Here is a 27993-nt window from a genome sequence, read left to right on the forward strand (position 1 = left end):
GTTTATGTGGCATGTCTACATTAAAAAAAGCCAGAACCATGGATGAAGTTGGCCATATTTGCTTTAGAATTAATTATTTACCACATTTGTGCACATTCTTCTCTTTTTAATGCATCTAAAGCAGATGTTTTATCCTTGCATATTTTGATATCCGTGCTGGACTTCTGATATCTTAAACATATTTACACTATTTTATTTGATCTTTTATTGGACATTTTACCGTAACCTTTAATGTTTGTATAAATATCTTTATTTAATTTTTTGGAGGATGGGATAAATGAAGTATTCTGATTCTGATGAGGACTTTGATGATCTGATTTAAAGATTATATTTGGATATAATGGCAACTAAAGCCAAAAGTACAGAAAATATATCTATTTGCCATACATTACTAACTCGTATCCTCTATTTATACTTTAATTTTTTTGTCATAAAACATTCCTTTTTCATATTTGCTACATGGTTCGTTCTTTTATTTTGAAAGTTTGCACCAGAACTCTTACCATGATCTCCCTGACTTCACACTTCAGTTGCTAGGGTGCAACAACAACCATAGCAACCGAACACCTGAGAGTTTAAAATGTAGGTTTTTGTGACTTTAATCGAAGAGTTGGATATTTTAAAGATGCCGGTTGTATTACCTTGACATGAAAATGCAATCTACAAAAGTTATCAAGTCAAAACAAGTGGAGGCGACGAGTAAAAAACCAGAGAAGAGCAAAGCGGGGAAAGTACGCACGGTTAACGGAACTACAAGTGAACCAATAGTGCCCGCCGTACGTAAAAGCCGCGCGTCGAGCTGCCAAAGGTGCCCGCAGAGGGAAAAGGATGAGGGGGGCACCGTGGTGAGGGGACCTGCCCGCAAACCGAGCTGTGAGAGGAGGGGCAGATCCAGCTCCACCGCCCCCAGAACAGCAACAAAGTGGCCCAGAACTGACCCGGATTACCGGAGGAGGGGCAGCTCTGTTGACCCAAAATGCCGGGAGCTGAAGGAGCAGCAGGGGGTCAGAGCCGAGACCAAACATGTCAGTCACAGGTGAGCAGAGGAAAAAGACGTATTCAGATCCAAAACTCTGGAAAGTACCATGTTACATGTCTGCTTTGGAAATTTGAATGCATAATAAAAAGACAAATGTATTTTTTATTGGAAGCATTCCTTCAAAAAAATCTTGACATAATGGGGGACTGCTTCAATTATTCATTGCACCATTTACATTTAAATTCAAAGAGTTAAATAGGAGGAGAGCAAAAAGAAAAACTTGTACTTTTTAGCATTACAACATAAATATTTTAACTGTATGATCGAATACAAAGTAATTATCTTTCAATCAGCTCATTGATAAATTGAGTAAACTGCTCTTGAATATACTGTAGGACAGAATAATTTACTACAAATCTTATTTTATAAACTCTTTTTAAGAAGAAACAACATTTTGGAGGGTCCTGACCTCCATTGATTTTGAGTGACTGCCTGTTAAATAAAAAAAACGTTTTTATTTTATATTTTAGTATAGATTCAGAAATGGGCTTCACATTATAGAATTCAGTATTTAGCAACGAAGAAAAAAGAGAAAGGTCAGAAAATCTAGGCATAAGTATTATTTGTCTTTCTGATCTGTTTCAGTTTCAGTAACAAAGCTTTCACGGTCATCCCCCCGAACCCCAATAAGAGAAGAGAGATCCAGAGAAGTGAGTCTTTATGTTTAGGCGCTAAATCAGACACTATAAACTCTGTTTTATTGTCAGGTAAATATTAACGTGTGCTGTGATTGGTTGATCAGAGGCAGAGGCGGAGCTCGCCGCTTTGGAGGAGCTGAGGCTGAGCAGAGCAATGGCGTTTGTCTCCATCAGCCCCAGCACTGTGGGTGAGAGAAACTGATACATCTTATAATTAATAGGATTCATATGTTTATTTTTAGACCTTAATATTAATGTACAGGTGTGTGGAGGGTGGAAGAAGTAGCAATACCATGATCTGAAAAAGACAGCATGTAAAGTAAATAAGTCCTGCATTAAAGTGTTCTTAAGTAGAAGTACAGATCAGCAAAATGTACGAATAGTATATACTCATTATGCAGATTAAAGTAAAACAAAAGTAAAAGTTCAAAAGTCCCAATTAAGAATCATACATTTTACAATATTATGATCTTTGATGCATTCATGTGTTCAGGTGGCTGTTTGAGTCTGGAGGAAGTACGCTTGAAGCAGCAGCAGGAAATGATGCAAGCCAAGAGGAAGCAGAAGCCGGTCAGATATTCTATAACTATTTACATTATTTTATTTTATTAACACTCTAAAACACTCATTATTAACATACATTTTTAAACAATGTTACAATGACTTAAAAATACAAGAAAGATTCACATAAGTTATTTAATGATTACATCTTTAACATAATGAATTTAGAATAAAGGGTCTTTAAATAGCTAATCTATCTTTTTTCATGCTTTTAAAACAAGGTTAGCAAACTTTAAACACATCAAATGTACTCATTAATCTGTTTTTTATTTATGTACATAAGAATATGTGTTGGTACCTTCATCTGCAGTAATATATCATATTCATTTGTTGATAATATTTTGTAAGAATAATCTGAATCTGTGGAGTAACTATAATGCAGTAATGTATTCATATCCCCCTCTGAAATGTAGTAGAGTATAAGTATAAAGTAAGTAAATGTATTCTGTTACTTACATTATGTAGCAGTAGTGATATTAGTGTAATTTAGTTCACACTAATAAACCTAGATAGTTAATAATGAGTATTTGCTTTGTTGTTTTTACAGATGATGAAGCAGCTGATGGAGCAAACACCCGTCCTGAAATCCTAAGCTTAAGGTGTTGGATACAACAGATACAAATTAAACATTGAAGTATAAATGTTAATTACAAAAGTATAGAATAACATCACCAATTTTTTGTACATGCATTGTACTACATATTTTGTATACAGTTGTTTAGTATGTCATGTGTTGTGTATTTTATATATTAAAGGTATGTTATATTACGAATCATACAGATGTAATAGTTTTAAAAGAAGCATAAATTCACACTTTTATTGTCTCAATTTACCCCATGACTATATCTTATTTTGCATTTTTCACAGCATGGCCATACACATTTGTTTGTTATTAATCATAAAGTAGTTATTGTATTTAATTATATAATAAATGCATTGTTCTGAAATGTACCATTCCACAAACTTAGTAGCATATAGCAAGTACTATTGCTATTGGTATTTATCAACTGTGTGCGTGTGTGTGTTTACGTGTGTCATCCTTTTATTAACCAGCAGAGGGTGTTTGCTTCCTGTTTCAGAGGCAGTGAGGGTGCACATGGTTGACACATCACAGTATAAAACATGAATATTTTTTCAAAAATGTAACTGACTTTAGTTTTTTTGTAACATATTGTTCCCTAAAGGAATAAGCTATTGTACAGGGATTATCCATACTATAGTCACAATAGGCTTCAACATGTCATAGCAATTAGATAAGGTCACTAAATCTCTTTGTTTTTATTGGGATGATGTTACATTTGCAAGGTTTGCATAACACATACTCATGCACAGATTAAAAAACATGGAGCTAAATGTCACCATCGTGCGTTTGTCTCATGCATACATAATTAAAATGTCATACTAGGTGACCGAAACATTCAGTGAGCATGCGCAGGAGATATTGCAATATTTGTAGTTGAAGCAGCTGTAATTGTTTTGTGAAGCCAATGATTGTAGTCCAATACAGACGCCATTCTGTGACGCTGGTGCTGCGTTCAGGGAGCACTTATAAACTCCAACTTTTTATCTCGAGCGTCTTGTGAAAATATGAACGCAAGTATGTATATTATAATTTCAACAGTAGCTCCCGTTCCAACATTTTATTTTATAAGTTATTGGCAACTAAATATTTATAATTATTAACCTGAAGCCATAACATGTTTTTTTTAAAAGCAAATTTTAAACGCAGCAGAAGGTATTATACAATTATTTGTTGTGTATATTATACAACATTTGGATAATATACATCTTGGATCTTCAGGGAAAGACATACGCCTAATTAAATGTACACATTTGTGACACTTTATTTAGGATTATTAAAACATATCAGGTTCGGATTAATATCTTTATTTTTATTCATACACATAAAATAATATATTTAATTTGTTTGTGAATCAGAGCTAAATCTGGATTTGGGTTATTGACAAGACATTTTTCACATGCCGGGATTTGTCCTGGTATTGTGGTGTATTATTTCCAAATGAAATAAAAAAAGATCAGTAGAAAAAACTGCCTTAATTCAAGAACCATTAAACGGAAAGTAAAACGTTTTCCAAGAAAAGGAAATATATTATAAAGTACATCTACTACTACACTACTGTATATTAAATATAAATGTTTTCCCATGAGGGGTAAAAGCGTTGATTCCTTTTTGAATAATAGCGACACAGCAACATTCAAAACTAGCTTTATATTTAGGTCTTCTACATTAAAAAGAGAAATACTCTTACTCTATACAACATAAAACACAAGGCATTTTCTATTTGTTAGTTTTAATATCTCAATATTTTTTTTATTGTGATACAACATATACGTTTACCATGAAGTACTTCCATTAATTTAATAATTATTGCACATTTTTATCTCAACATTATTTAAAGCTGTAATGAAGCTTGAAACAAATAGAGTATTATTTTTAAAACCACTGCTCCCATTATATACTATCATTCTACATTGTATACATTCACACACTTTTTTATTTGCACTGTTTTTGTGGTTTTACACTTCACTTGTATAAATATATATATTTTGTATTGTTGGTTATTGCTGCTTTTCATTTTTGTATTAGTATGATTATTTAGCAAATAGAGTTAATTCTGCAGAATGAGTATTTTTACTTTTGAGATTTTAAGATGATGCTAGTACTTGTGTGCTTTTACTATATATTATTTATGCAGCACAGAGCACACACACACACAGTATTTATACCCTGTGTTTTTTCTACAGAATACTTATTCCACGGATCCGTAAAACATTTTCATTAACCCTGTTTTATAACTGCACTTTTTAGTGTAATGGCCATGTTTCCGACTGTGCCTGAATGCAGCATGATTCGGTGGCTGCTGAGCTGATCTTTGTGCGAACGAAGCAGAGCGGTCGCAGATAGCAACTGGCAGCAAACACATACAGAGACGGCGGAGGAGACAGCTTTTATCCCCGAAAAACCACACCTACAACGATAATACAGTGACAGCGACTGCCTTAAAATGGTAAGAAGCCTCTTCAGGGTTGTGAACGTAAGCCGGTGGCGCTATTTTTTTCATGACAATCAATTTAGCCAGGAGCTAGCTGGCTAATGCTAACTGTTAGCGAACTGTTTTCCTGACTCATTATTGAGCAGCCCGTGAAGCTAGGCTGCCATTTTACACCAACAACACAGGCAGATGGTCTTTCCTGACTACTGCTGTTTGCTCGGTAAAGGCCGAATGTATCTTAACTAAAGCCCTAACACTACACATGTATCTAAACGAATCAAAAATGTGGTCAAAATAGAGATTGTATTTTAATTTAAAGCAGCACCAGGCAGCCAAGCTAACGTCACCTACAAGCTAACTGGCTAATCGAGCCTGAGAAGCTAATGATAGTTAGCAGTATTGCGTAGCAGTGTTTGTCTCCATTCGCAGCTCAGCGTTGGATAATCTCAACACACATTTAGAGAAGCAGTCGGTGTAAACCTTTATTGTTTTTTAATAGATGGTTACACAGTCGTAATTTAGCTAAAGCTGCTACATTTCGTGATTAAAGCGAGCAGATCGGCCCTCTTGAGGGAAGGGTAGTGATTTTGAACATGACACTGGGCTCACACACTCCTCGACTACCTGGAAAATACCTGGTCTGTGCCACTTCTAGGCCTGGAGATGTGAGGTTAATAAGAAGGGGGAAAAAGACACGTTTTTGATAAGACGCTGCATGATCAGGACCCCACTGCTGGTAAATACATGTTGGTTTCTGGCCATCTCTTTCTCTCGGGTATAAAGGAGAGAAAACACACATTTGGCAAACCTGGTTGTTAAATCTCTGTTCACATCAGTTACTTTTTTGTTTGGGAAGTTTGTAAATACTTAACATTGTCATGAGAAGTCTACAATGAGTAAATCAAGTAATGTATGTCTTTTGTTGTTTTATAAGCCAGTTTTCAAGAACATTTTCTGTTTGCGCAGACAGAGATGGAATATTTTATAGCCAACACATTTATTCATACACTAGTACTGCAAGAAAGTTAATAAATAAATATCTAATATCTTTATACCAACATTGGCTAATATAAATATGCTTTTATGGAAGATCTACTGCCACACTTTAAGGAACACCTGAAAGAGCCATGTTTATTAAAATAGTTATTTCTACGTCTGGAGATGTTAGAAAACAACCCTTGGATTGTATTTTGGTTTCTCTTTAATATTATAAGACTCTTGGGTTGCTTATTGGCTATTTTCTTTATAGTTGGGAGTATTTCCCCCAATGTTAAGGACAAAGCAAACACTCACAGTTGCCATGTGTTTGTTAACAATGTGTTGGAGCCTTACTGTTTATCTTTGATTGTTTATGCATTTGTAGAGCTTTTTAAAAACCTAAAGATGGTCAACAATGTATTCTACACTTGTCCAGACGGTATAAGACATTTACATTTGCCATGTTCCTTTGAGTTGTAAAAAGTTCAAATCAGATTTTCCAGTAGTGTTGATATAAAGATATACATTTATAGAATAGTCTTAGTACAGACGAAGTCAAACTCAGAAATGCCTAGTTAGGTTAGAGGATTAAAAGAAACATACTCATTTTTATTATGTTTCGATGTGACTGTGTTATGAAAATGATTCTAGACCCTTGTGATATGGCCTACTCAAGCTGATGTAGCCTGATGTTGATAGATCCACCCATTCCTAGAGTTATACTGGACAGTTAAAGAAAACTTGTGCAAGAAAACATTACATATTTTTCTCACTTGTCTTAACTGAAAGTGAGCCTTCAGTGTGGAATTTCAAGTTATTTGAATATTTTGTATTGGGTCAAAACCTGAATCTTATTGATATTGTTACATGGGAAAAATCCAGCTTGGTACGTGTTTTATATTGAGCGATGAGGCTTCTCCCCTCAGAATCCACTGTTTGAGTGGGAGGATCTGTGTGTGTCTTTACAGCCCATAGGGGGTGGGTGTTTGTTGGTATTTACAGTAATGAAGACATCAGCTGTAGGATGATCATTTTGCATATATACCATGAAAAACAGCTGCAAACTTGTCTATTCTAGCATACATGGCTATTCATAGGCTTTTGCACATCTGCTCTATCATATCTTGTGAAATATTTCCTATTTAAGGAGAGGTGTGAATATTCAGTCAATCTTTTATAGCATAAAATACAGAATGCAATGCTAGTTGTTTTTGTTCTGGAAAGTTTAATTAATGTTGGTACATACAAATATTTATTGTCTTGCAACTTTGAGAGGATTGGTGCATTTTCATATTTAATGTGGTGGAGAAATATATTTTACCTTGAGATGTATTCTACAAAGAGCACATGTTGCAACCATTCAGCCTTTTGCAAGAGCTTACTCAACACATATCAAGTTTAGTAGTCGGATCCTTTCTTTGATGAACATAATGTACGACTGAAAAGGTTCTGCAATAGTGTTGAAAGGGCTAGAGCTCTTTCTGAGCAGGACTATTCACTTGTTTATATAGAGATCAAACCATGAGGCTTTGCTCCTGCATTGTGAGATCTTCTGCTTCTTTCTGTCTTTATTGTGAATTTATAGTGATGATGAAATGAAGACTTATAGAACTTTCACTGTTATCTGATATTTTAAAGACCAAACGATTAGCCGATCTATAGTTGCAGCCCTAATTATGTTGACTTGGCTTGCTCCAATAAAACATTCTAAAAACAAAAATATGTTCAAATGAATATGATTTATGACAAAAAAAGCCTCACATTAAACAAGCTGGAACTCATGATTCACATTTCTTCTTGAGAAATAAATCAAACTAAAATAAACAGAATAGTTGGAAATACATTTTTGCCAACATTGTTCAGTGCTAACCCTTAATTGTTTTCCAAATTTAGATACATCTTTTTAAGTATAAAGGAGAAAAAGAAGTGTTGTATTGCTTCTCCTGCAGTACATTCAGTCTGCTTCTGAAGATGTAATGTCCTGTCAGCGATGATAAAGCCACCTCTTTTACCTGGCCTGACCCCCCCACTCTGTCCTCTGTGAAGTGACAGCGCTGAGGGCACTGATTGTAAAGTCAATCTAAAGGGCTGTGAGTATCTGCTGCTCTTCTGAATGCTGAGCAACACAAATCAAAAGCTGCTTACATTAAAGAAATGTCCTCTCGTGTTGCATCACCCGGCTCATGATCGGTTTGCACACGCACTGTCACACCTGACCTTACAAGCTAAAGAAGTGCTCCTCGCTGTGATTGTTACACTTGGAAGTTTAGGCTCACCCAAACCCAGATTTAAAGAAAGGAGATTTTGCTTTGTTATTGTTTGTGTTTTTAAATGTAGGGTATTAAGTTGTTGAGTCTGAACTCTGTGAACTCGGTAAGCAGATTTACCAGGATGAGCTCCCACCAGCACCACTCTCTCTCTCTCTCCACCACTCCCTGCATCCTTCCCCTCCAGACACGCTGGTTCCCGAGTTAGCATTATTAAGCAATACACAAGACAGTACAGATTTATTTTCTGTACAAGAGTAGAAATCAGCTGAATGCAGGTGAGCTTTGGCTCTGCCAGCCATTTGGCAGGAAATCAAGTTCTTAATTTAAAACATGTTGGTATTTTGAAGTCCTCTTGTTGCTGTGGACAGCAGATAGCAGGTTGAGACTTTAAAGTAGTTTTTGGGCCATTTTAATTTAAATATCAAAAAACAAATTTGCTTTTCACACAAAGCAATTTATTAATGTATAATTTGTTTGCAGCTGCAATATCGTGTGTTGGTTTCCCCTGTTTGTCCTCAGATAGCCTCTTCCATCCCACCATGGAGAGTTATTTTTTACTGGTTATTTGTTTTTGGTGGTGTGTAATCAGTTACAGTTTAATGTGCTTTCGCCTTCATACAATGTAAGATATGTAAACATTTTGACAGTGAAAGTGGTGTCCTCGGGGTGTGTGAGTCACACTTTTTAATGAACTTAATATTTAGTTTAATATCTTGTGGGAGCAGCTTGTTGCCACTATGAAAATGCCAATAACAGGTCCACCTTAAGTGAGCCTTAGCAATTGATGATGGCAAGTATCGTTAGTTGCAGCCTTTATTTTTCTGTATAAGTTGATTCATTCATATGGCTTGCTCTATCCGACCAACAGTCTTAAAGCACAAAGATGTTTAATTAATATAGTATAGATGAGATGTAAAAGCATTACGTCAGAGAAGCTGGAACTTGCTAATGTGTAGAAACAGAATAGTTTTGAATTTGCCTAAATTGCTTCAGCTCTGACTCTGACAGAGAACATAGATGTTGTATTGCTTCTCCTGGCCAAGTGACACTGTCATTAGGGGTGTAACGGTTCACGAACGGTTCGGTACGTACCTCGGTTTTTAGGTCACAGTTCGGTACGTTTTCGGTACAGCAGAAAAAATAATCACAAAATATTTTGTAGGGGTTTTGAATTATTATTAAACTGTGAATAATGTATTCACTCAAATAAACACAAAATATACTAAAATAAACATTAAGGTGCAGCATTTCGATGAACTGAAATAATCTGTACTTGAACTGTACTGTACTAGTACCTAAGCAGCCAGCTTGACATTAGGACTTGCTTGCTTGTCATTGTATTTTCATGTTTTTTTTTAAGAAAAATGAACTTGTCCACATTGATTGCCGAAAGGGCAGATCTGCTGGCACTAACAATGTCTCCTGCTGTGGAGAACACCCTCTCGCTAGGGACAGAGGTAGCAGACACAGCCAGGTAGCGATTTGCTAACATGGCAACATAAGGATATTTGGCGTTTGTAATAGCTTTGGCTCGGTCTGAACTTGTTGCGAGTGGTGGAGGCTTAAATGCTAGTGGGAGTTGGGTTTGCACTTCAGTCATTTTTCTTTTGGTACTGGTGATATTCACGTTCGGGTGATGCCTTTTCAAATGAGTGTGCAAGTTTGATGTATTGTCAGCCGCGTAACCAATTTTAGTTGAACAATGCCGACAAACAGCTTTGGTTCGGTCCACCTGTCTTTGTCTGTCATCCTTGTACGTAACTGCGAAACCAAAATGTTACCAAACCGGAGATTTCAATGATGCTGGAGGATTTTCGAGCTCAACTTTATCTGATTTTGCCAGTTCCTCAAATTACTGACTAAATTTGAACGCATCCCTGTGACCAGCTCTCATAGTATGCCTCTCGTCCAATGAAATGACTTGGTCGCTCTATGACGCGTTGAACCCAATGTGAGCAAATTACACTGAACGCTGCGACGCAGCACCTGAGATTAGTTCCCAAAAGTTGTTCAAGTTTTCAATTTTTTACGTTATATTCGTTCGGTACACTTCGGTACACACGTGTACCGAACCGAAGGGCCCATACCGAATATTTTCGGTACGTATACCGTTACACCCCTAACTGTCATACAAAAAGACCATCTAGTCTGTCAACAACACTGGTTGGCAGACACATGTTCCCCGAAACCAGACCTGACCTTTGCTGCTTTCTGCCCCTTGTGGAGGGGGAACGGGCCAACTATGACACAGGGATTCCTGTTTCACAACAAACTTTATAGCAACTGTTGTCACTCACAAGCTGTACTCGATGGCTGATTACAGGTCAGATCCTGAAGCAGGACATGTATATAATACCTTCTGCTGTGGGAATCTGAAATCGGATCCAAGTGCTGCTGTGAAGGGCACCTTTCCTCTGTGAATACAGAGCACAGAAAATCCAGCGCTCCACCCCTGTAGCAGAACGAGGTATACTAACTCGGTATTGTCTGCCCTAGTTACCATAGCAACTGCCAGAGCGCCTCAGGTAGATGGGGTTGCCTTTTTCTGAGTTTGGTGAGGATCTGATGAAGAGGAGTGGAGGCTGAAACAAGTTGGAAGTCTGGGCCCTGCATCTGTCACCATCCAAGTAGAGATGCACCAATTTCAATTGATGATGACCGTTTTTTCCTAAATTGGAATCTGCTGATTCTGATTTCGGCCTGTTGCGAGTTGTCTAATGAATTGGCGTATAACAATGTAATGTCCTCGGCATTACGTTGTTATATCTGCTGGAGACCGAGGCTGGGCGTGGAGAGGAGGACAGATTTTGGTGACTGATGAAGGCCCGATGATGTGCCTGGAGCTTACTGCTGTGTCACGGCTTTGCCTCGGCCTCACTGCCTCCCTTTATCATCCTGCCCATAGTGTAGAGAACATGTACTGCAGAATGTGAATGGAAATATTTTACTTGGTAAACAGAAAGATGAAATAGGAAAATATTTGTATTGTTGAAACAAAATGTTCCCAAAAATACTAATCAACTATGTTTATCATGCAATTCATTTAGTGCCCAACAATGTCAAACATTAACTACTTGCATCTTTTTCAGTTAGGATACTTATTTATTGTTTCAGTAACTACTGACTTAACATCTTATAGTCACGTAACATCTGTTTTCATATTGAGGTTAAATAGTGAAAATAATCTGCTATGTTCTGCTTTGAATTTGGGGAAGAACACGGGTATGATAGAAAGACCAGAAATGAAGCAGTCAAGTTCTTCCTTATAAAATATTTCCGTTTTGAACTGTTTGTGAGACAAACAAACAACTTGAATATGTCCCTTAATGCTTCAGGACATTTTGATAGTCATTTCTTTCCATTTTACATTCCATAAGAGATGGTTATTGAAAAGGCAGCCCTATTAAAATAATATTATTACATATTCTGTTAAGTGATGTAACTAATATAAATAAATATTGTAAATATAAACTTATATTCATCACAAACACATATTTGCTGGCTCACTTAAGACCCTAACTTCAGTGTTTTGTCTTTCCACGTCCTTATAAGCAGCTGCAGATTTGTAGCTGCTGTCACTGAAGCTGCTCAGACGTCATGAGTTCACTCGGTGTCCGGCGTCAACAGGGACAGGAAGTAAACAGAGCCGGTCACTCGGCTTCCTCCCTGCCACTGACAGATTTCTGCACTTGTCACGTCCTGAGTCTCTGGCTGGCCCTAATAGCTGAGAACGTCCAGAGACGGGCAGCGCTGCATGCCTGCTCTCTCTAAATATCTAAATATAGCAGTGCTGCCTACATGCACGCAGCCACACATGCACACTCCCTTTGGTCGCTGATTCTGTTTGGCACTGTTGTAGAGAAACCTATTTTTTTAAACAACCTTTTTTTTAAATTCATTTAAGCCTCCAGTAGCGTAACATGCCATGTCATAACTCATATCAATATTTTTATCAGCAATCTATCTTTCTGGTTTATTTTTATTTTGCAGAGCTATCAAAACAATCAGCTTCCTCAAATGAAAGGCATCAGATGTAATTGTTATCATGCAGCAGCAGTTGAAATAAGGCTGAAACTAATCATGATTTCCTTTGTGGTAATACAATGATTTTAATTGGATGAATCGCAATATATTCAAAAAGGCATTTCCCAGATTCCAGAGTGACAACTGCTGATAGCTGGTTTTCTCTAACCAAAGTACAATACCCACTGACATTCAGTTTGAAATAAAAATAAAACCTAAACTCAAATTGGTTCCTCCCCGCTTTAGTTACAACTACAATAGTCCAGAATACTGTATGCACAACTAACTTGATCAGATAGTCAAGCCAGATGTCCAGCCTTTAGTATTTTCTCTCTTTTTCCTGTTGTCACTTTCTGTGTGGCTTGAAATACGTCTTTGCCGCGAACTCTGGGGTTCATTTACCATCTCCTCTTGTCCTGACAGTCGGGATGAAATTACAGCTTCAGGTCTGACAATTAGCCTTAATGATGCTGCCTCCTTGGACTTTCATTAGTGCCACTGTTAAACCAGCTGCTGCTACTCTTGTGATAGTGATGCAGGCATGGCCTGACCTAATATTCATTACGAGTAGGGGTAAAAGTTGATTCACAAATGCAAAAGATCTATTCTTGTACGTCAAGTTCTGAAAGAGGCTTTTGGACTAATGCTTAAACATTATTGGCTTCTCGTGTCCAATAAAGGAACCTTGTAGATGAGGGAGTCTTGGGAGTGGACTGGTGGAGGAAATGAGAAGTGGACTAATCCGTTATTAGCTGAGTTACGTCAGGGTCTGGTCAGAACCGTGTGTGAAGGGATCAGCGCCAGGTGTCAGCAGATGACCTTACAACTAACCTGTAACAGTACTGAGGAAACTGAGGATTCTTAAAAGACGGTTGCTTCTGGGATTTGAAATTAATCCTTATTGTTACCAGCCTTCTTATCCTTTTGTATTTAGCCTCTTTACTGGCAATGGAGTGGTGCAGGAATGAGTCCTCTTCCCCGTAAATGAGTCAGCATTTCTGATTTCTGGCTTTTTGTAAAGGAAACCAGGGAGATGCTACCTTCTGCTTCAGTTTACAAAAATACGTCATCACTGCACCACTCTATAACAAATCATAATCTCCTTTTTTTCTTTGCTTTAGGTCATCTGGTGAGGATTGCCCAAGCTTTTAGGTGGAGGAGTGGCAGACAGCGCCACCCAGGCGTGCAGAGTGGGACTGCATCCCGCCCCACAAAACGTCATCCAGCTTCCCGAAGCGCTGCCGCCCGATGGACCGCGCACTCTGAGAGCAGAGCGAGAGCCAGGACAGACACCAAGCGAGGAGCGGAGCGGGGGGAGAGGACAGGGAGGGCATTGTTCGCTAAGGAGAGCACACGGGCTCCACGATGTCGTCGAACAGGACCCAAAACCCCCACGGACTGAAACAGATAGGCCTGGACCAGATATGGGACGACCTGCGGGCGGGCATCCAGCAGGTTTACACACGGCAAAGCATGGCCAAGTCGCGCTACATGGAACTCTACACGTATCCTGCTGTGAGGATTATAGATTTCAATGTTGGATGATGATAAATCCATCAAGTGCTCAAAGGAAAATAAATAAATTAGGGCTGGTAATTGGAAATGATGACCATGATTCAGGGGTTACAATAAGGTGATGTATTGCAATTTTGAGGGAAACTGTCACACTATAAAGAACACACCACATATGCATAAAAGTACATGAAAAGAATTGCGATCCAACAGTGGGACATTTAACAACATAGCACAGCTTTTTGTGCAATCTCGGTTACAAATGATTATGAATACTGTTAATTAAAAATCAATACACTGTTTATAGTATCCATAAAACATAATATCCCGTTACTAAAGGTTATCGAAATGTTCTTACACACATTAAATTAATTAGCGGCATTTTCGAAGCAACATTCACAGATTTTAACTTCGGGATTTTTTCTTTTTTTTTGACTCAGAAAAAAGCAAGGATTTAAAAATATATATTTCAGCTGAAACTGTTTTATACATTTTTTGTCAAACTGATTGATTGAGAAAAATTTACTGAACCGCATATATGTCTAATCTTTAATTACAAATAGAATAGGGAGGGATGAAACCCTCTTTCATGGTCACACAGTGACATTTGTTCTCTGCATTTAACCCATCCTAGTACCAGGAGTCTAGTACCAGGAGTCTAGTACTAAGAGCAGTGGGCAGCTATTGTACAGCGCCCGGGGAGCAATGGGAGTGGGGGGGGTGAGGGGGTGTCTGGTGCCTTGCTCAAGGGCACCACGGCAGGGCGTGAAGTGAACTGGGACCTCTCCAAGTAGCAGTCCACACTCCATATTTAGGTCTGGTTGGGGACTTGAACCGGCGACCCTACGGCTCACAGTCCAAGCCCCTACTGACTGAGCCACTGAATCATACATATCCTTAGTGATGACCATACTTACTCACTAGTTTATTTCCCTCATAGTTTATGAGCGTCCAATAGTGACACACATATTCACCAGTTTTGTTCAGTATCCACCCTGGCTGTGTGGTAAAGTGTATTTCATGGCAATGGCTTTCTCCCTTCCTTCTAAAACCAAAACCTGCCCTAGTAATGAGTTTCTAAAAAAGAACACCTCAGTCCTGAAAACAAGAAACAATACTTTAATTCATAACATCTACTTAATAACTGTTCACAAATTGTTGGTCAAAGGAAGTATTTATTCTAAATGTATTTGTTGGTATTTTTGAAAGGTGTGCACACTGTTCAAGTATTTCTGTAACGTACACAAAGAGAAGACACATTTTGTTGGATGACAAACTTCTCTTCTTGTTACACACAGTTCCAGAACAACAGGATGGGATCATTTCCCTGAAGTATGAAATACACACATCTATAAAATAAATATAGATAAGTGTAATAATCTGTAATCGCTCCTATCAAGCAGAAGTATGATCTAAACTTATACACGCTACAATCTTCGAATGACATATTTTACTTTTCAAAGCTTTTTGGCCCATGTCTACATCACTGGTTAGCAATGACAGCAACCTTTGTTATAATATTAGAGTGAGGCAATAATCCTTTATGAGGTAGAGAATGCATAAACATTTTTTCCTGCTACCCTTTATTTTACGTAAAGAAAAAACTTGACATGCTGATTTATTTGATTTGCTTCAGCTTCAAAATGCGTTTGTACAGCAGGTTATTTACCTTCCACTAGTTCTTCGCTTTTTCAGTCTAATGAAAACTCTTCAACTCGACAGAAACAAAATAAAACAAAACTACTTCAGTTAGTGTTTTCATTTCCACTCCAACAATCACTAACTGTGGTTTAATCATAACAAACTTTTAAATCATAGATTTATTTGCGAAAATGTGGCCCCCCGCTTTTTCCGTTCCTGATTTCAGCTTTGGTGAGAATACCTTGGTCTATATGTGTATATTGTTTCTGTGTTTATTCCTTAACCCCTCCATCAGACATGTATATAACTATTGTACCAGTGTGCACCAGTCCAGCCAGGGCCGGGGCTCCGTGCCTCCAGCCAAGCCCCCTAAAAAGTCCACCACCCCGGGCGGAGCTCAGTTTGTAGGCCTGGAGCTCTACAAGCGGCTCAAAGAGTTCCTGAAGAACTATCTGACCAGCCTGCTTAAGGTCAGTCCTCTTCACTGGGATTAAAACACATCCTGTATATGTTTCACCCTCTGCATTTCACTCATATTCTTCCCCTGTTTTATTCTGCTGCAGGATGGCGAGGATCTAATGGACGAGTGTGTGTTGAAGTTTTACACCCAGCAGTGGGAGGATTACCGTTTCTCCAGTAAAGTCCTCAACGGGATCTGCGCCTACCTCAACCGTCACTGGGTCAGACGAGAGTGTGACGAGGGACGCAAGGGCATCTACGAGATCTACTCGGTGCGTCTTAATATCTCTCTGTCAGTGTTCAGCCGATGCATGTACATTTATTAAAGTAGGACACTTATGATATTTTTACTAGAGCATTCTATTTAATGTTTACTTTGCTGCCATTTGAAAGCAAAAGTTTTTTTGTATGGATCACTAATTATATTCCATTGATATCCTTTTAATGAATGAAGAACTCTTACTTGTTACGGAGAATCCCTACTACTACTACTAGTACTACTTCAGCCTCTGTTCAGAGTAGAAGTTAAGTAAATACTCTTGGTGTGTTTTGATCCAAGCAGGTATTTCCAGCTTCTAATCTAAATTCTTTAACATGCTTTTGGAAATAATTGTTTTTTATGTTTTTACAAAGCATGAAAGATAGTGAAAACCACCCAAAATTGCTGTGCGTAACCTTTTTTTGGAGTAGTTTTCCAGTGCACAGTAAAAATAGTGGTAACATTACGACACACTGGGAACAACAAACTCAACATGAGGTGTCATTAAACCTTTCCGGCTTCACTTCCTTGGGGACAGATGAAATATTTCTGACTTGTCTATAAATGTCAAGTCATTCCTTAAGTACAGGGCTCGTAAAAGACTTTATACCTTCAAGGTAAGGGGTGTGGATTTGAATTAGGGCTGCTCAATTAATCCTATTTGAATCGCAATTACGATTTTGGCTTGCAACGATTATGAAAACAACATAATTTGTTGTCAATAAATGGATGTTTTCAAAGTAAATGGATAATCGTTTTTAATAATCGTGATATCAATTATTGACCCAAATAATCGAGATTATGATTTTTGCCATAATCGAGCAGCCCTAATTTGAATGTACTCGTTGCCAGCATAATCATCTTTTCATCCAAGCATTCACTTATGTGAGCCTAACATTTTAGATGAGTCCTCTGTTGATACGATATGATTGCAGAGGATATAAAGGAGTTTAAAGGAGAATATTTTTTTTGCAATTACATTTAAAATAAAAACTTAGATGTGACAACAAAGGATTCAAGAATCTCGAAACTTTTTGGTTTAAGTACTTTAATTTTTATCTATGAAGGAGTTTATTTCTGGGTCTGATTACTGTGGATTAGTTTATGAATCTCTTGCCAATTATTCTGGACTATGGAAACATACCAAAAAGTGGGTATGGGGGGGAAATGGAAGATTAAAATAAGAGTCTTGTGAATGCCTCTAGGCGCTGAGGATAGATTTCAGCAAGATTTGAACTACAAAAGGAGGTTGGACTGTAACAAACATTCAGCCTAAGTACTTGATTTTGTGTTATTTACTCTTTCCCTCTTTTCCTACACTGATGTTCCCTCAGCTGGCACTTGTGACCTGGAGAGAATGTTTATTCCGACCTCTCAACAAACAGGTGTGTTACTTTTCTTTTTGTGGGGGCGGGGTGAGAAATAACACTGCAAAGAAATGCAAACAGTTAAAAATATTACGTTTTGTCTGCCTTAATTTACCTGTAAAACTCTTAATTCCATTATTTTTGCCGCAAATAATGACCATGAGTCTGTTTACAGGTAACAAACGCTGTGCTGAAGCTGATTGAGCGGGAGCGGAATGGCGAGACCATTAACACCCGGCTGATCAGCGGGGTGGTTCAATCCTACGGTAGGTCAACAACACGGAGAACAACTCAAAGAGAAACAAACAGCTGTTCTTTGCAGGCTTTAGACAACAACGGCAGCCAAATACTCTTGAGGTCCATTAGTACACTCCTCTCTGGAAATACTACAAATATTTTCTTGGTATTGGCCCTTCAAGAGATAGAGATTTGGCATACATTACTAAGTTGAACTAAAGATATGATTAACGTCAAAGTCAAGCCTTACTTAACCACACTAAACCTTCACCAAAACAAACTATATTTACTCTTAACATACATAGTTGGTATGAAGTGTACAATATTTGTTGTTCTCTCATGTCGCTGAATTTAATCAAAGTTAATATGAACAGCTGGTCAAACAAACTAAAAGTAAAAAATACATAGATTTAAGTGGGTATAAAGGATCATCTGTAAACTTTATTATACCCAAATGTTGCCTTTTATGATCGCAATTTAAACGTGATGATATTGGCTTCTAATGTCTGGAAACATTTGATTCAGTAACTTTTTTTAGGGCTTGAATGTTAATAAGATGACTGTTAAAACTTAAACGCTAAAATCTTAAATTATCTTTTAATTCTGCTTTCTCTAGTTGTGGTCATGAATATATCTCCGTTGACAGTCATCAGTCAGTGGAGGACATTGGTATGAGTTTGATGTTAAGCCAACACTGTCTTAATGGGTCTAAAAAAACAACCTAAAAATACTTGACTTCATGTAGAATATGTGCAGGAATTAAGAAGTTATTCCAAATAAAGATACGATGTATAGAAATTGAATACGTTTGTTTGGCAAGCTAGTAGATCAGTCGAGGTGCGAGTATTTCGAAATGCAATAGTCTTTTATCAATAAAAACATTCAATTCTCCCTCTTGACAAATCTTAAAGTGACCATGACATTATGAGACACAGCCATTTTCAGGTTTTATCCTGTGGTTCTCCTCACATTAACCCCTGCTCCTCCCCTGTGTCTCCCCCCCTCCTCCCCCTGCAGTTGAGCTGGGTCTGAACGAGGAGGACGCCTTCGCCAAAGGCCCCACGCTGTCCGTGTACAAGGAGTACTTTGAGTGTCAGTTCCTCACGGACACAGAGCGCTTCTACACCCGCGAGAGCACCGAGTTCCTGCAGCAGAACCCCGTCACCGAGTACATGAAGAAGGTACACCACCTTTCACTTCAGATACACACTATTGTTATAAATATTTACACGTATTTAGCCTTTCACAGATAGAGTTGCATGTTTTGTTGCTTTTAATTCTTTGTGTAATCTGCATTTTAAGCTGCCCGATCAACTTATTTTATGGATTTTAAACTTTCTAACTAATAGAGAGCAGAAGGTCTCTGTCAATGGACGCCTCTCTGACTCTGTCATCACTTCCACAGGCTCGCCTCAAGGATGCGTTCGTTCGCCCCTACTTTTTATAATGTACACTGATAAATGCAGGAGCATGCAAGACAACAGCTACCTGGTTAAATTCTCTGATGATACCGCCCTCTTGTCCCTCCTTAGCGGCTCAGAATCAGGCCACGAGTGTGCTCTTACTGATTTTATTTCCTGGTGTGATGACAGTTTTCTGGATTTAAATGTCTCTAAAACCCAGGAACTGATAATTGATTTTAGACGTCACAAGGATGTTCCTAAGGAGTGCATCATACACAATGACACGGTTGAAATTGTCACATCATATAAATACTTGGACACCATTTTCGGTGACCACCTCAAATTTGATGTGAATATTGAGTGTATTGTAAAGCGGGGTCAACAGAGAATGCACCTTCTTTGCAAACTGAACTCTTTCTCTGTCAGGCCTTTCATTCTTTGTCGTTTTTACCAAGCATTCATTGAGAGCCTTATTTGTTTTTGTTTTTGTTTTATCTGCTGGTTCCATAGCCTTACACTGAAAGACAGGAACAGCCTGAACAGCATTGTTAAAACCTGCTCTAAGATCATCGGCGTGAAACAGAGAGACTTAAACTCCTTCTGTAGCATTCTGGCCTCTCCAGGTCATGTTCTTGCAGATGAATTTCGTCTGTTGCCATCAGGGCGTAGATATGCTCTACCTGCTCTAAAGACTAATCGCTTTGCAAAATCATTCATCCCTTCTGCTCTCAAACTTTTAAATTCTTGAAAGGCTTTTAACTTGATTATTTATTTCTTATTGTGATGCTATGAACTATTTATCGTGTAAATTGCAATGATCCACATCCAGGCTCCCGGGTGTATCTGTGTGTTTTCTTCCTGTATGTTCCTGCCTGTGTACATGACATAAGCTGCTCATAACCAATTGCCCCTTGCGGGATTAATAAAGTTGTTGATTGATTAATCTAAAATCTATAGTTTTTCAAGATCCACAAGGTTTGTTGTCCAATGTGTAGTTCAACATTATTAGCTTGTGGTACTTAAGAGTGTTTGTGTGTGTGCTCAGGCGGAGGCTCGTCTGCTGGAGGAGCAGCGGCGTGTGCAGGTGTATCTCCACGAGTCCACACAAGACGAGCTGGCCCGGAAGTGTGAGCAGGTCCTGATCGAGAAGCACCTGGAGATCTTCCACACCGAGTTCCAGAACCTGCTGGACGCCGACAAGAATGAAGGTAAACCTGCACTCTGAATTTCAATGAGTGTACATAGCTAATTCTGAAATAAGAAAGAAGTTTGTATTTAAAAGGTGTTTTAAAAGAAAAATCTAATTTCTCCCCCTCTTCCTCTCAGACCTGGGCCGGATGTACAACCTGGTGTCCCGCATCACAGATGGCCTCGGAGAACTGAAGAAACTTCTGGAGACTCACATCCACAACCAGGGCCTGGCTGCCATCGAGAAGTGTGGAGAGGCCGCGCTCAACGTACGTAATATAATAGAAAACAGAGAAGAGCAGGACAACTCCAAATTTGAGAGGCTGAAAATGTGAATTTTGCATGAATACTGATTAAGCTGTTATTAAAATGATTGCCTGATTATTTTCCAGAATAAGCTTTAAAGCTGGGGCAGTTACATAATGTTACAAATTAGGAAATGTACTTTAAAAAGTGCTTTTAGACCCTTTTTAAAAGCACTTTAATGAGGCACCAAGAATAGAAATGAGTTTAGTATCTTTCTGTCTTTACCACACGGAACGGGGTCCTTTCTCACGAGAGGAACAATCATCAAACAATTATTAATCGTGTGAGGGTGTAAAAAGGCAGGCAAGTTTGCAAAAAAGCTGCAATGGAACTAAATATATGTGTGTTTTCCTCCAGGACCCCAAAGTGTACGTGCAGACCACGCTGGACGTCCATAAGAAATACAACGCCTTGGTCATGTCTGCCTTCAACAACGACGCCGGCTTTGTGGCAGCGCTCGATAAGGTAGAGAAACTAAACATCTGCACAAGGACAATTATCTGAGTTCTTCAGTGTTACTTTCTCATCATTTTCAGGTGTCATTCTAAATTGTAATTTCATTGTAATTGATTTCACAGGCGTGTGGTCGCTTCATCAACAACAACGCCGTCACCAGGATGGCTCAGTCCTCCAGCAAGTCTCCAGAGCTGCTGGCCAGATACTGCGACTCTCTACTGAAGAAGAGGTGTGCTATCAGTCCTGTGTGCATTTGAATGGGATCCGACCAAGCAATCTTGATCAACTGATATTTTTAGAACAAGAAAGGAAGCAAACCCTGAGTCTAGTTGTTTTTAAAACCTGTGTTTTTTCAGGTTTTTGTAGTGTTACCGCTGATTGTTTATTAAGGATTTTGAGCAACGCAAATCAAGAGAAGAGAAAGTTAAAACAATCCAAGATAGAATAAGACTAGAAATACATGTGTGTTTTCTCTTTATACACCTATAAACTATAACCTGTTTCTGTTTTTACTCCAGCTCTAAAAATCCAGAGGAAGCAGAACTGGAGGACACACTCAACCAAGTGGTGAGAAACTGTGATCTGTGTGTGTTTGCACAAATATACTCATAATACAGTGTGTCTCTGGTCATGTTGTAGCAGCAGCTGTACTGGAAAAGTACCACTGAACCACTGACCTAAGGTGCTTTCACACCGGAGTACTTTTCCCCGTACATTTCCCTTTTAGTTCCGATAGTTCCTGGGATTTTGCGTTCACGCCAAAAAGAGAACTTAGTTCATGAGAACTTTTCCCCCCTTTTCAGTCCCTGCTAGAGAGCAGGTACTTTCCTGGGGAGAAAAAAGTTCCAATTTCTGGGGACTTCGGGTGGCAGTATACGCTGTGAAGTTGTTTGCGGCCTGCCAGTAAACCCAAAGCAGAAGAAGAAGTGACGTCAGCGGCTTCATTTGCGTAATCTTCCCTCAGGGACTTATTCTGGTGTGAACGCGATCTTCTCTTTAGTTCCATGGGGGAACTAAGTGCTGGGAACTAAGTGCTGGGAACTAAGTGCTGGGAACTAAGTACGGCAAAGTACTTGGTGTGAAAGCGGCTCTAGTTACTCTTGTGTTAACTGTTGCAAAGAACGTTTTTTCTTTCTTAAGTTGTAGACACTGCAGTGAAAATATTTTTAGACTATAGTATCTGAATTTGGCCTCCATTGTTTATCATTATCAAATGCATACCTTTATTTTTAAAGTCATACAATTACAAGAGATACAATTAAAAAAAATTCTGAAACACAATACATCATTTCACACTGTTTTAGTGCCCTTGTGAAATGCTTTTTTTTTGCAGTTTGAATTATGTGCAGCTGTCCATTTCTTAAACCTTTTTGTATGTTTTTGTCTTTCCTCTTTTCAGATGGTTGTGTTCAAGTACATCGAGGACAAAGATGTTTTCCAGAAGTTTTACGCTAAGATGCTGGCCAAACGTCTGGTCCACCAGAACAGCGCCAGCGACGACGCCGAGGCTAGCATGATCTCCAAACTCAAGGTGTGTGTGTACACAAAAACATCCACAGCAACCCTAAACCTCAGCTTCCCGAACACCTCACGCTGAATGTTTTTTTTTCTTTGTTCTCGTGCAGCAAGCATGCGGCTTCGAGTACACGTCCAAACTGCAGCGCATGTTCCAGGATATTGGAGTCAGTAAAGACCTGAACGAACAATTCAAGAAACACCTGACCAACTCTGAGCCTCTTGACTGTGAGTACACATAAAAAAACACTGGTATCTGACGCCAATCATTACATTTATACGTATTTCTAAATTCTGATTTGAGCTTATACAGAGCTACTAAATGCATTGACCATAAAACCTTTCTGAGTAGAAACTGAGTTTGTGTGTATATCTTGCAGTGGACTTCAGTATCCAGGTCCTCAGCTCTGGGTCTTGGCCTTTCCAGCAGTCCTGCACCTTCGCTCTGCCTTCCGAGGTAAAACCTGTTCAACTCAGAAAAAAACATTCACTATGCAGAAGAAGGTTTAATGAGGAAAAGTAAATCCACAGCATGATTTACCTTCATTCTGTTCCTACTGTGGGATAAAAACCTGTTTCTTTAGCTATTACTTGATTTAGACCTGTGTGAAATGTGTTGACCTGCTGCACTAGTCACTAACGATTGTTGATAACAGCCTTCTTAGGCTGTGAGAAATCTAAGTCAGTTATAATATTTTAGCATTTAAAGTTCAGTCAGTGTTGTCTTTTGCAGTTAGGTTGGGTCCCTCCTTTGGCCGTAGACCTCCCTGTCTAACTCCACTTTTTTTCTCTCGCTCTCCGTTTAGCTGGAGCGAAGCTATCAGCGCTTCACTGCATTTTACGCCAGCAGACACAGCGGCAGGAAGCTCACCTGGCTCTACCACCTGTCCAAAGGAGAGCTGGTCACTAACTGCTTCAAGAACAGGTACGTGTTTCTGCTCAGCTTTAGCATATTTACATGTTGTTCCTTCTTATTCAACATGTTGAGCAGCTGTGAGGAGCCTGCACTTTGATTCTGTTTCATACTGAACCTGTTGTTGTTGTTTGCAGGTACACGCTGCAGGCCTCCACCTTCCAGATGGCCATCCTGCTGCAGTACAACACAGAGGACAGCTACACCGTGCAGCAGCTGACCGACAGCACGCAGATCAAAACTGTGAGTTTGATCACATTCTCACAAACGTATCCTTATACAACATGTATATAGATATTTTGATTAAGCAGAAGTATTCCTCCACTAACCAACTTTCCTTATTTTATTTCAGGACATTCTGGTTCAAGTTCTGCAGATTTTGTTAAAATCCAAGCTGCTTGTGAGTAAATAAACAGCTGATCTTGATTTTGTTTCTTTGTGTTTGTTGTAAGATGTGTAGGGTTGCATCGGGAGGTGTGATTAAAATAAGTTTGTGTTCAGATCTGTGATGTGTGTGTGTGTGTGTGTGTGTGTGTCCTACAGGTGATGGAAGACGAGAACGCCAACGTGGACGAGGTTGAGTTCAAACCCGAGACCGTCATCAAACTCTTCCTGGGATACAAGAAGTGAGCAGAGACACACCAATCATATCTCCCCGCTGCTGAAGACATGTTAAATATATTTAATTTAATTTGCTCTCGCTCCACAGTAAAAAGCTGAGGGTGAACATCAACGTACCGATGAAGACGGAGCAGAAACAGGAGCAGGAGACGACCCACAAGAACATTGAAGAGGACCGGAAGCTCCTCATCCAGGTGACTGTTCACACATCTTATATTCACCTCACAGCCTTAGAAGAGAAAAACACTGAGACAAACAGACAAACATGAGAAATTTCTCAATCTGGTGGAAGATAGTACAGGGTTCCCGCGGGGTCTTAACAAGTCTTAAAGAGTCTTACATTTGATAATCTGAATTTAAGGCCTTAAAACGTCTTGTATATGATCAAAAAATATAAGAAGGGTCTTAAATATGATTTAGAACAGGGGAGGGAACCTTTTTCCTTTCAAGGGCCATTTCAATTTTTTCAACATCCTCCGAGGGCCGTACAATTATTGACATCTGCTTAAAAAAACTAAAATCACAGCCCATTCATTTCGCCTTTCTTTCATGTGTGCAAAGAAAAAGCAACCTCTTAATCCAGATATCTTACCATGCATGCATGCATTCACGTGCACGGTTGTGGCATGATCACCAAAACAGAAAGATATGGACACAAGATGTGTGCAAATGTATTTAGTTTCCTATCCATGTGGACATGATTTAAGTGGGGGGGACCTAACCTCCTCTAGGGGGGCCGGGGGCATGCTCCCCCGGGAAGATTTTTTTTTAAATGTTGAAGTTAAAAGCATCAATCTGGTGCACTTTGAGAGCAACATTAGGAGATCTATGAACACCCATATGAAACAGAACTGTAAGCAGATTTCTTTTTCTTTATGGATATTTTACAAATCACTCCCCTTTCAAACTCTATTCTTGTTTATTAATGACAACTATTTTTTTACTGTCATATAGTATTTTATACCTGTTTACTTTATTCTCTTATTTTTTTATAACTATAATGATCATATAAAGATGTGCGTTTACCTCACTGGTTGTAGAAAAAGCTTCTGATATTTGTTAGCATAGCTAGCTAACCAGATGCTAATAACAACAAAGTTATTGACTGTATAGTATGACAGATGAACAGATCGCCACTGGGCTTTCAACTAAAGACACAGCCACGCAAAAACTGCGGCATGTGTACGGCTCCTTATGGGTACTGTAATTTTTGGAAGTGTCGGAGCGACGTTCTGGTGCTCTCCGTGAGAACTGCACCCCTGTCAGACGAGACATATACCACGTGATGACACGTTAGGCTCGTGTTGTGTTCAAGGACCCTGACCTTGGCCAGGAATTTTTTTGCGGTCTAGATTTCTTTAATTTTTTTCTTTTTTGCGTGCGTTTATAAATTACCTCGAGGGCCGTACCAAATGGTCTCGTGGGCCGTATACGGCCCGGGGGCCGGAGGTTCCCCACCCCTGATTTAGAAGGTCTTAAAAATGATCGGATTTGAAAAGTACTTCTGTGTTGCGATCGCGTCTAAATGTGTTTTGGGGGAAATGTCCGGGCTGCAAAGTAACCAGTACGGTAATAGCCTTTCAGTTCCCCCCAACAAATTGAAATAAATCAACATGGAACCAGTAATCATTAACTTTGTTTCCCCCGGCCCCTTATCGGAGAACACCCAGCTAGTAACCTAGCAACCAAGCTTCAGCTAGCGGCAGTCAGAAATGAGGTATCTTCGAATCTACTTACAAATAAATATGGGGAAGTGTAAGTTCAACTGTATTTGGTTGGAAAACATCGAATTTAGTGCTTGGTTGAAACCAGTGGAGGGGAACGTGTTGGAAGCCCGCTGCACCTTTTGCAAACAAAATTTGCGTTTGTTTTGCTAATGCAGCGTTAGCTAGTGCAGCGTTAGCTAGTGCAGCAGCTCCCGCAACAAAACCGGGGGACCTCCGGGCGACGTTTGAGTCTACGTCAACCCTAAAAGCGGAGGTGCTGTGGACGCTAAATACCGTAGCTAAACACCAATCATACAACAGCATGAAGACAGCAGAGCTCTGACTATAGCTCTTGACACACACACACACACACACACACTTACACTCTTACACATTTTGGCTAACACAGTTCTGTGTACCGTTATGTTCAGTCATCGTTCTTATGTTAAACATGAATACATTTACTTTGTAAGTAATTATGGGACGTATTTCTTCATTCATCGCAATTTTCCTTCATACTTTCTTGCTGTGAAATAGGCCTTAAATTATATTCAAAGTGGTCTTAAAAAGTCTTAAATTTGAGTTGGTGAAAAGAAGTAGAAATGTAAAGCCAGGGCTCTAGATGTAAAGCCTCATATAACCGAAAGCAGGATTCAATGTGCTTTGTGCATAGTGTTTTAAATGCATCTTTATTTCTCCTGAGAGATATAATTGTAACATTTATTAAAGAAGAACAACAGAGCAATCCTGATTTTTCTTTGCAATAACGAATGTGTGTTTTCAGGCGGCCATAGTGCGGATCATGAAGATGAGGAAGGTCCTGAAGCACCAGCAGCTTCTGGCTGAAGTCCTGAATCAGCTGTCGTCTCGATTCAAACCCAGAGTCCCAGTCATCAAGGTAACGCATGAATAGGAATGTTATATAGCTCTCGGGTTTTAATGTTCTCATCTCATCACACTGTTGTTTCACTCTTGGACACATGCACTGCAGCTTTTTGTTTGTGTTGATTTCATTTTATTGTGTTTTGTCAGAAATGCATCGACATCCTGATCGAAAAGGAGTACCTGGAGAGAGTGGACGGAGAGAAGGACACGTACAGCTACCTGGCCTGAACGCCCCCACCCCCTTCCCCGCCGGCTCTCCTCAGTTTTATTTGTTATCTTCTTCATTTCTTTTTTTTAATTTTATGTCTGAGTAATAAAGTGAGGATCCCTCTGACCGGCGGCCATGTTGTAAGTGTGTCGCCGACAACAAACATCCAACCCGAGGGGGGAGGAGGGTGAGGACTTTTTCCTGAACCCCTCCTGTTGAGGGCGGGAAACCCCGTCTACACTCTCGCCTGTCCCGTCCCATGCGTAGGACTCAAACACACACACTTCCTTCTTGTCATATTGTAAATAACAACACAGACTCTAAGAGGAAAAAACAAAAAAACCCTGCTCCCTTCTTTACATAGCGCAAACATAATGAATTAGCCAATCAGAGGAGAGCCGCATCCAAAGGTTTCTGCATGCTACTGCCTACCTGCACCACAGTGACCACGAAAAAGATTAAAAAGTAAAAATAAAAGTCGAGTCACTGGGCAGTTTCCCGTACGACGACGCTGACGCCGGTCCTGTAATTTAAAGTGTGCGACTGAACCGGAGGAGGAGTGGTGAGTGTCGGCCGCCATGACGCTTCTTCACCTGCTGAAGGTGTTTTTGGTTTGAGGTCGGTCGGGTTCATGCAGGAGGCCTGTTTCATTACTGACGGTGGACATTTGTATAGTGTGGTTCATTTTCTAAATGTGTGATAAATAAAAATAAGGAAAGATTTCTCTAAATGTTCTCCTGAGACTCTGTTTACACCTCACTCGCCTGTTTAAATGGATTTCCGTTTTCTTCACT

General features: G+C 39.3%; 2 protein-coding genes across 2 annotated transcripts; both read left to right on the plus strand.

The window, feature by feature from the left end:
- The first annotated feature begins 519 nt into the window (after positions 1–519).
- Positions 520–3010, plus strand: zgc:194621 (uncharacterized protein LOC795037 homolog). Its single transcript, XM_034148904.1, has 5 exons — positions 520–1036; positions 1625–1689; positions 1782–1865; positions 2171–2247; positions 2786–3010. Exons 1-5 carry the CDS (start codon positions 648–650, stop codon positions 2828–2830), a joined length of 660 nt encoding a protein of 219 aa, XP_034004795.1. The 5' UTR covers positions 520–647; the 3' UTR covers positions 2831–3010.
- Positions 3011–5099: 2089 nt separating this feature from the next.
- On the plus strand, positions 5100–27933 carry LOC117495941 (cullin-1). Its single transcript, XM_034147563.1, has 22 exons — positions 5100–5267; positions 13645–14028; positions 15972–16146; positions 16240–16407; positions 17729–17779; positions 17937–18027; positions 19016–19179; positions 20447–20609; positions 20728–20858; positions 21253–21360; positions 21474–21580; positions 21870–21918; positions 22751–22882; positions 22977–23094; positions 23247–23323; positions 23673–23791; positions 23917–24022; positions 24132–24179; positions 24323–24405; positions 24489–24594; positions 26891–27004; positions 27139–27933. Exons 2-22 carry the CDS (start codon positions 13889–13891, stop codon positions 27217–27219), a joined length of 2331 nt encoding a protein of 776 aa, XP_034003454.1. The 5' UTR covers positions 5100–5267; positions 13645–13888; the 3' UTR covers positions 27220–27933.
- Positions 27934–27993: the final 60 nt, after the last annotated feature.

This window comes from Trematomus bernacchii, unplaced genomic scaffold (genome assembly GCF_902827165.1).
Source record: "Trematomus bernacchii unplaced genomic scaffold, fTreBer1.1, whole genome shotgun sequence".
Taxonomy (NCBI): domain Eukaryota; kingdom Metazoa; phylum Chordata; class Actinopteri; order Perciformes; family Nototheniidae; genus Trematomus; species Trematomus bernacchii.

What these genes read in the sequence shown, in the direction of transcription:
- zgc:194621 (XM_034148904.1), top strand. Translation starts at nt 648, where the DNA reads ATGAAAATGCAATCTACAAAAGTTATCAAGTCAAAACAAGTGGAGGCG. An exon ending in GAGAAGAGAGATCCAGAGAA is followed by an intron (nt 1,690 to 1,781) that starts GTGAGTCTTTAT and finishes TTGGTTGATCAG; the next exon opens with AGGCAGAGGCGGAGCTCGCC. An exon ending in CCAAGAGGAAGCAGAAGCCG is followed by an intron (nt 2,248 to 2,785) that starts GTCAGATATTCT and finishes TTGTTTTTACAG; the next exon opens with ATGATGAAGCAGCTGATGGA.
- LOC117495941 (XM_034147563.1), top strand. Translation starts at nt 13,889, where the DNA reads ATGTCGTCGAACAGGACCCAAAACCCCCACGGACTGAAACAGATAGGC. An exon ending in TTGTGGCAGCGCTCGATAAG is followed by an intron (nt 21,361 to 21,473) that starts GTAGAGAAACTA and finishes TTGATTTCACAG; the next exon opens with GCGTGTGGTCGCTTCATCAA. An exon ending in ACTAACTGCTTCAAGAACAG is followed by an intron (nt 23,792 to 23,916) that starts GTACGTGTTTCT and finishes TGTTGTTTGCAG; the next exon opens with GTACACGCTGCAGGCCTCCA.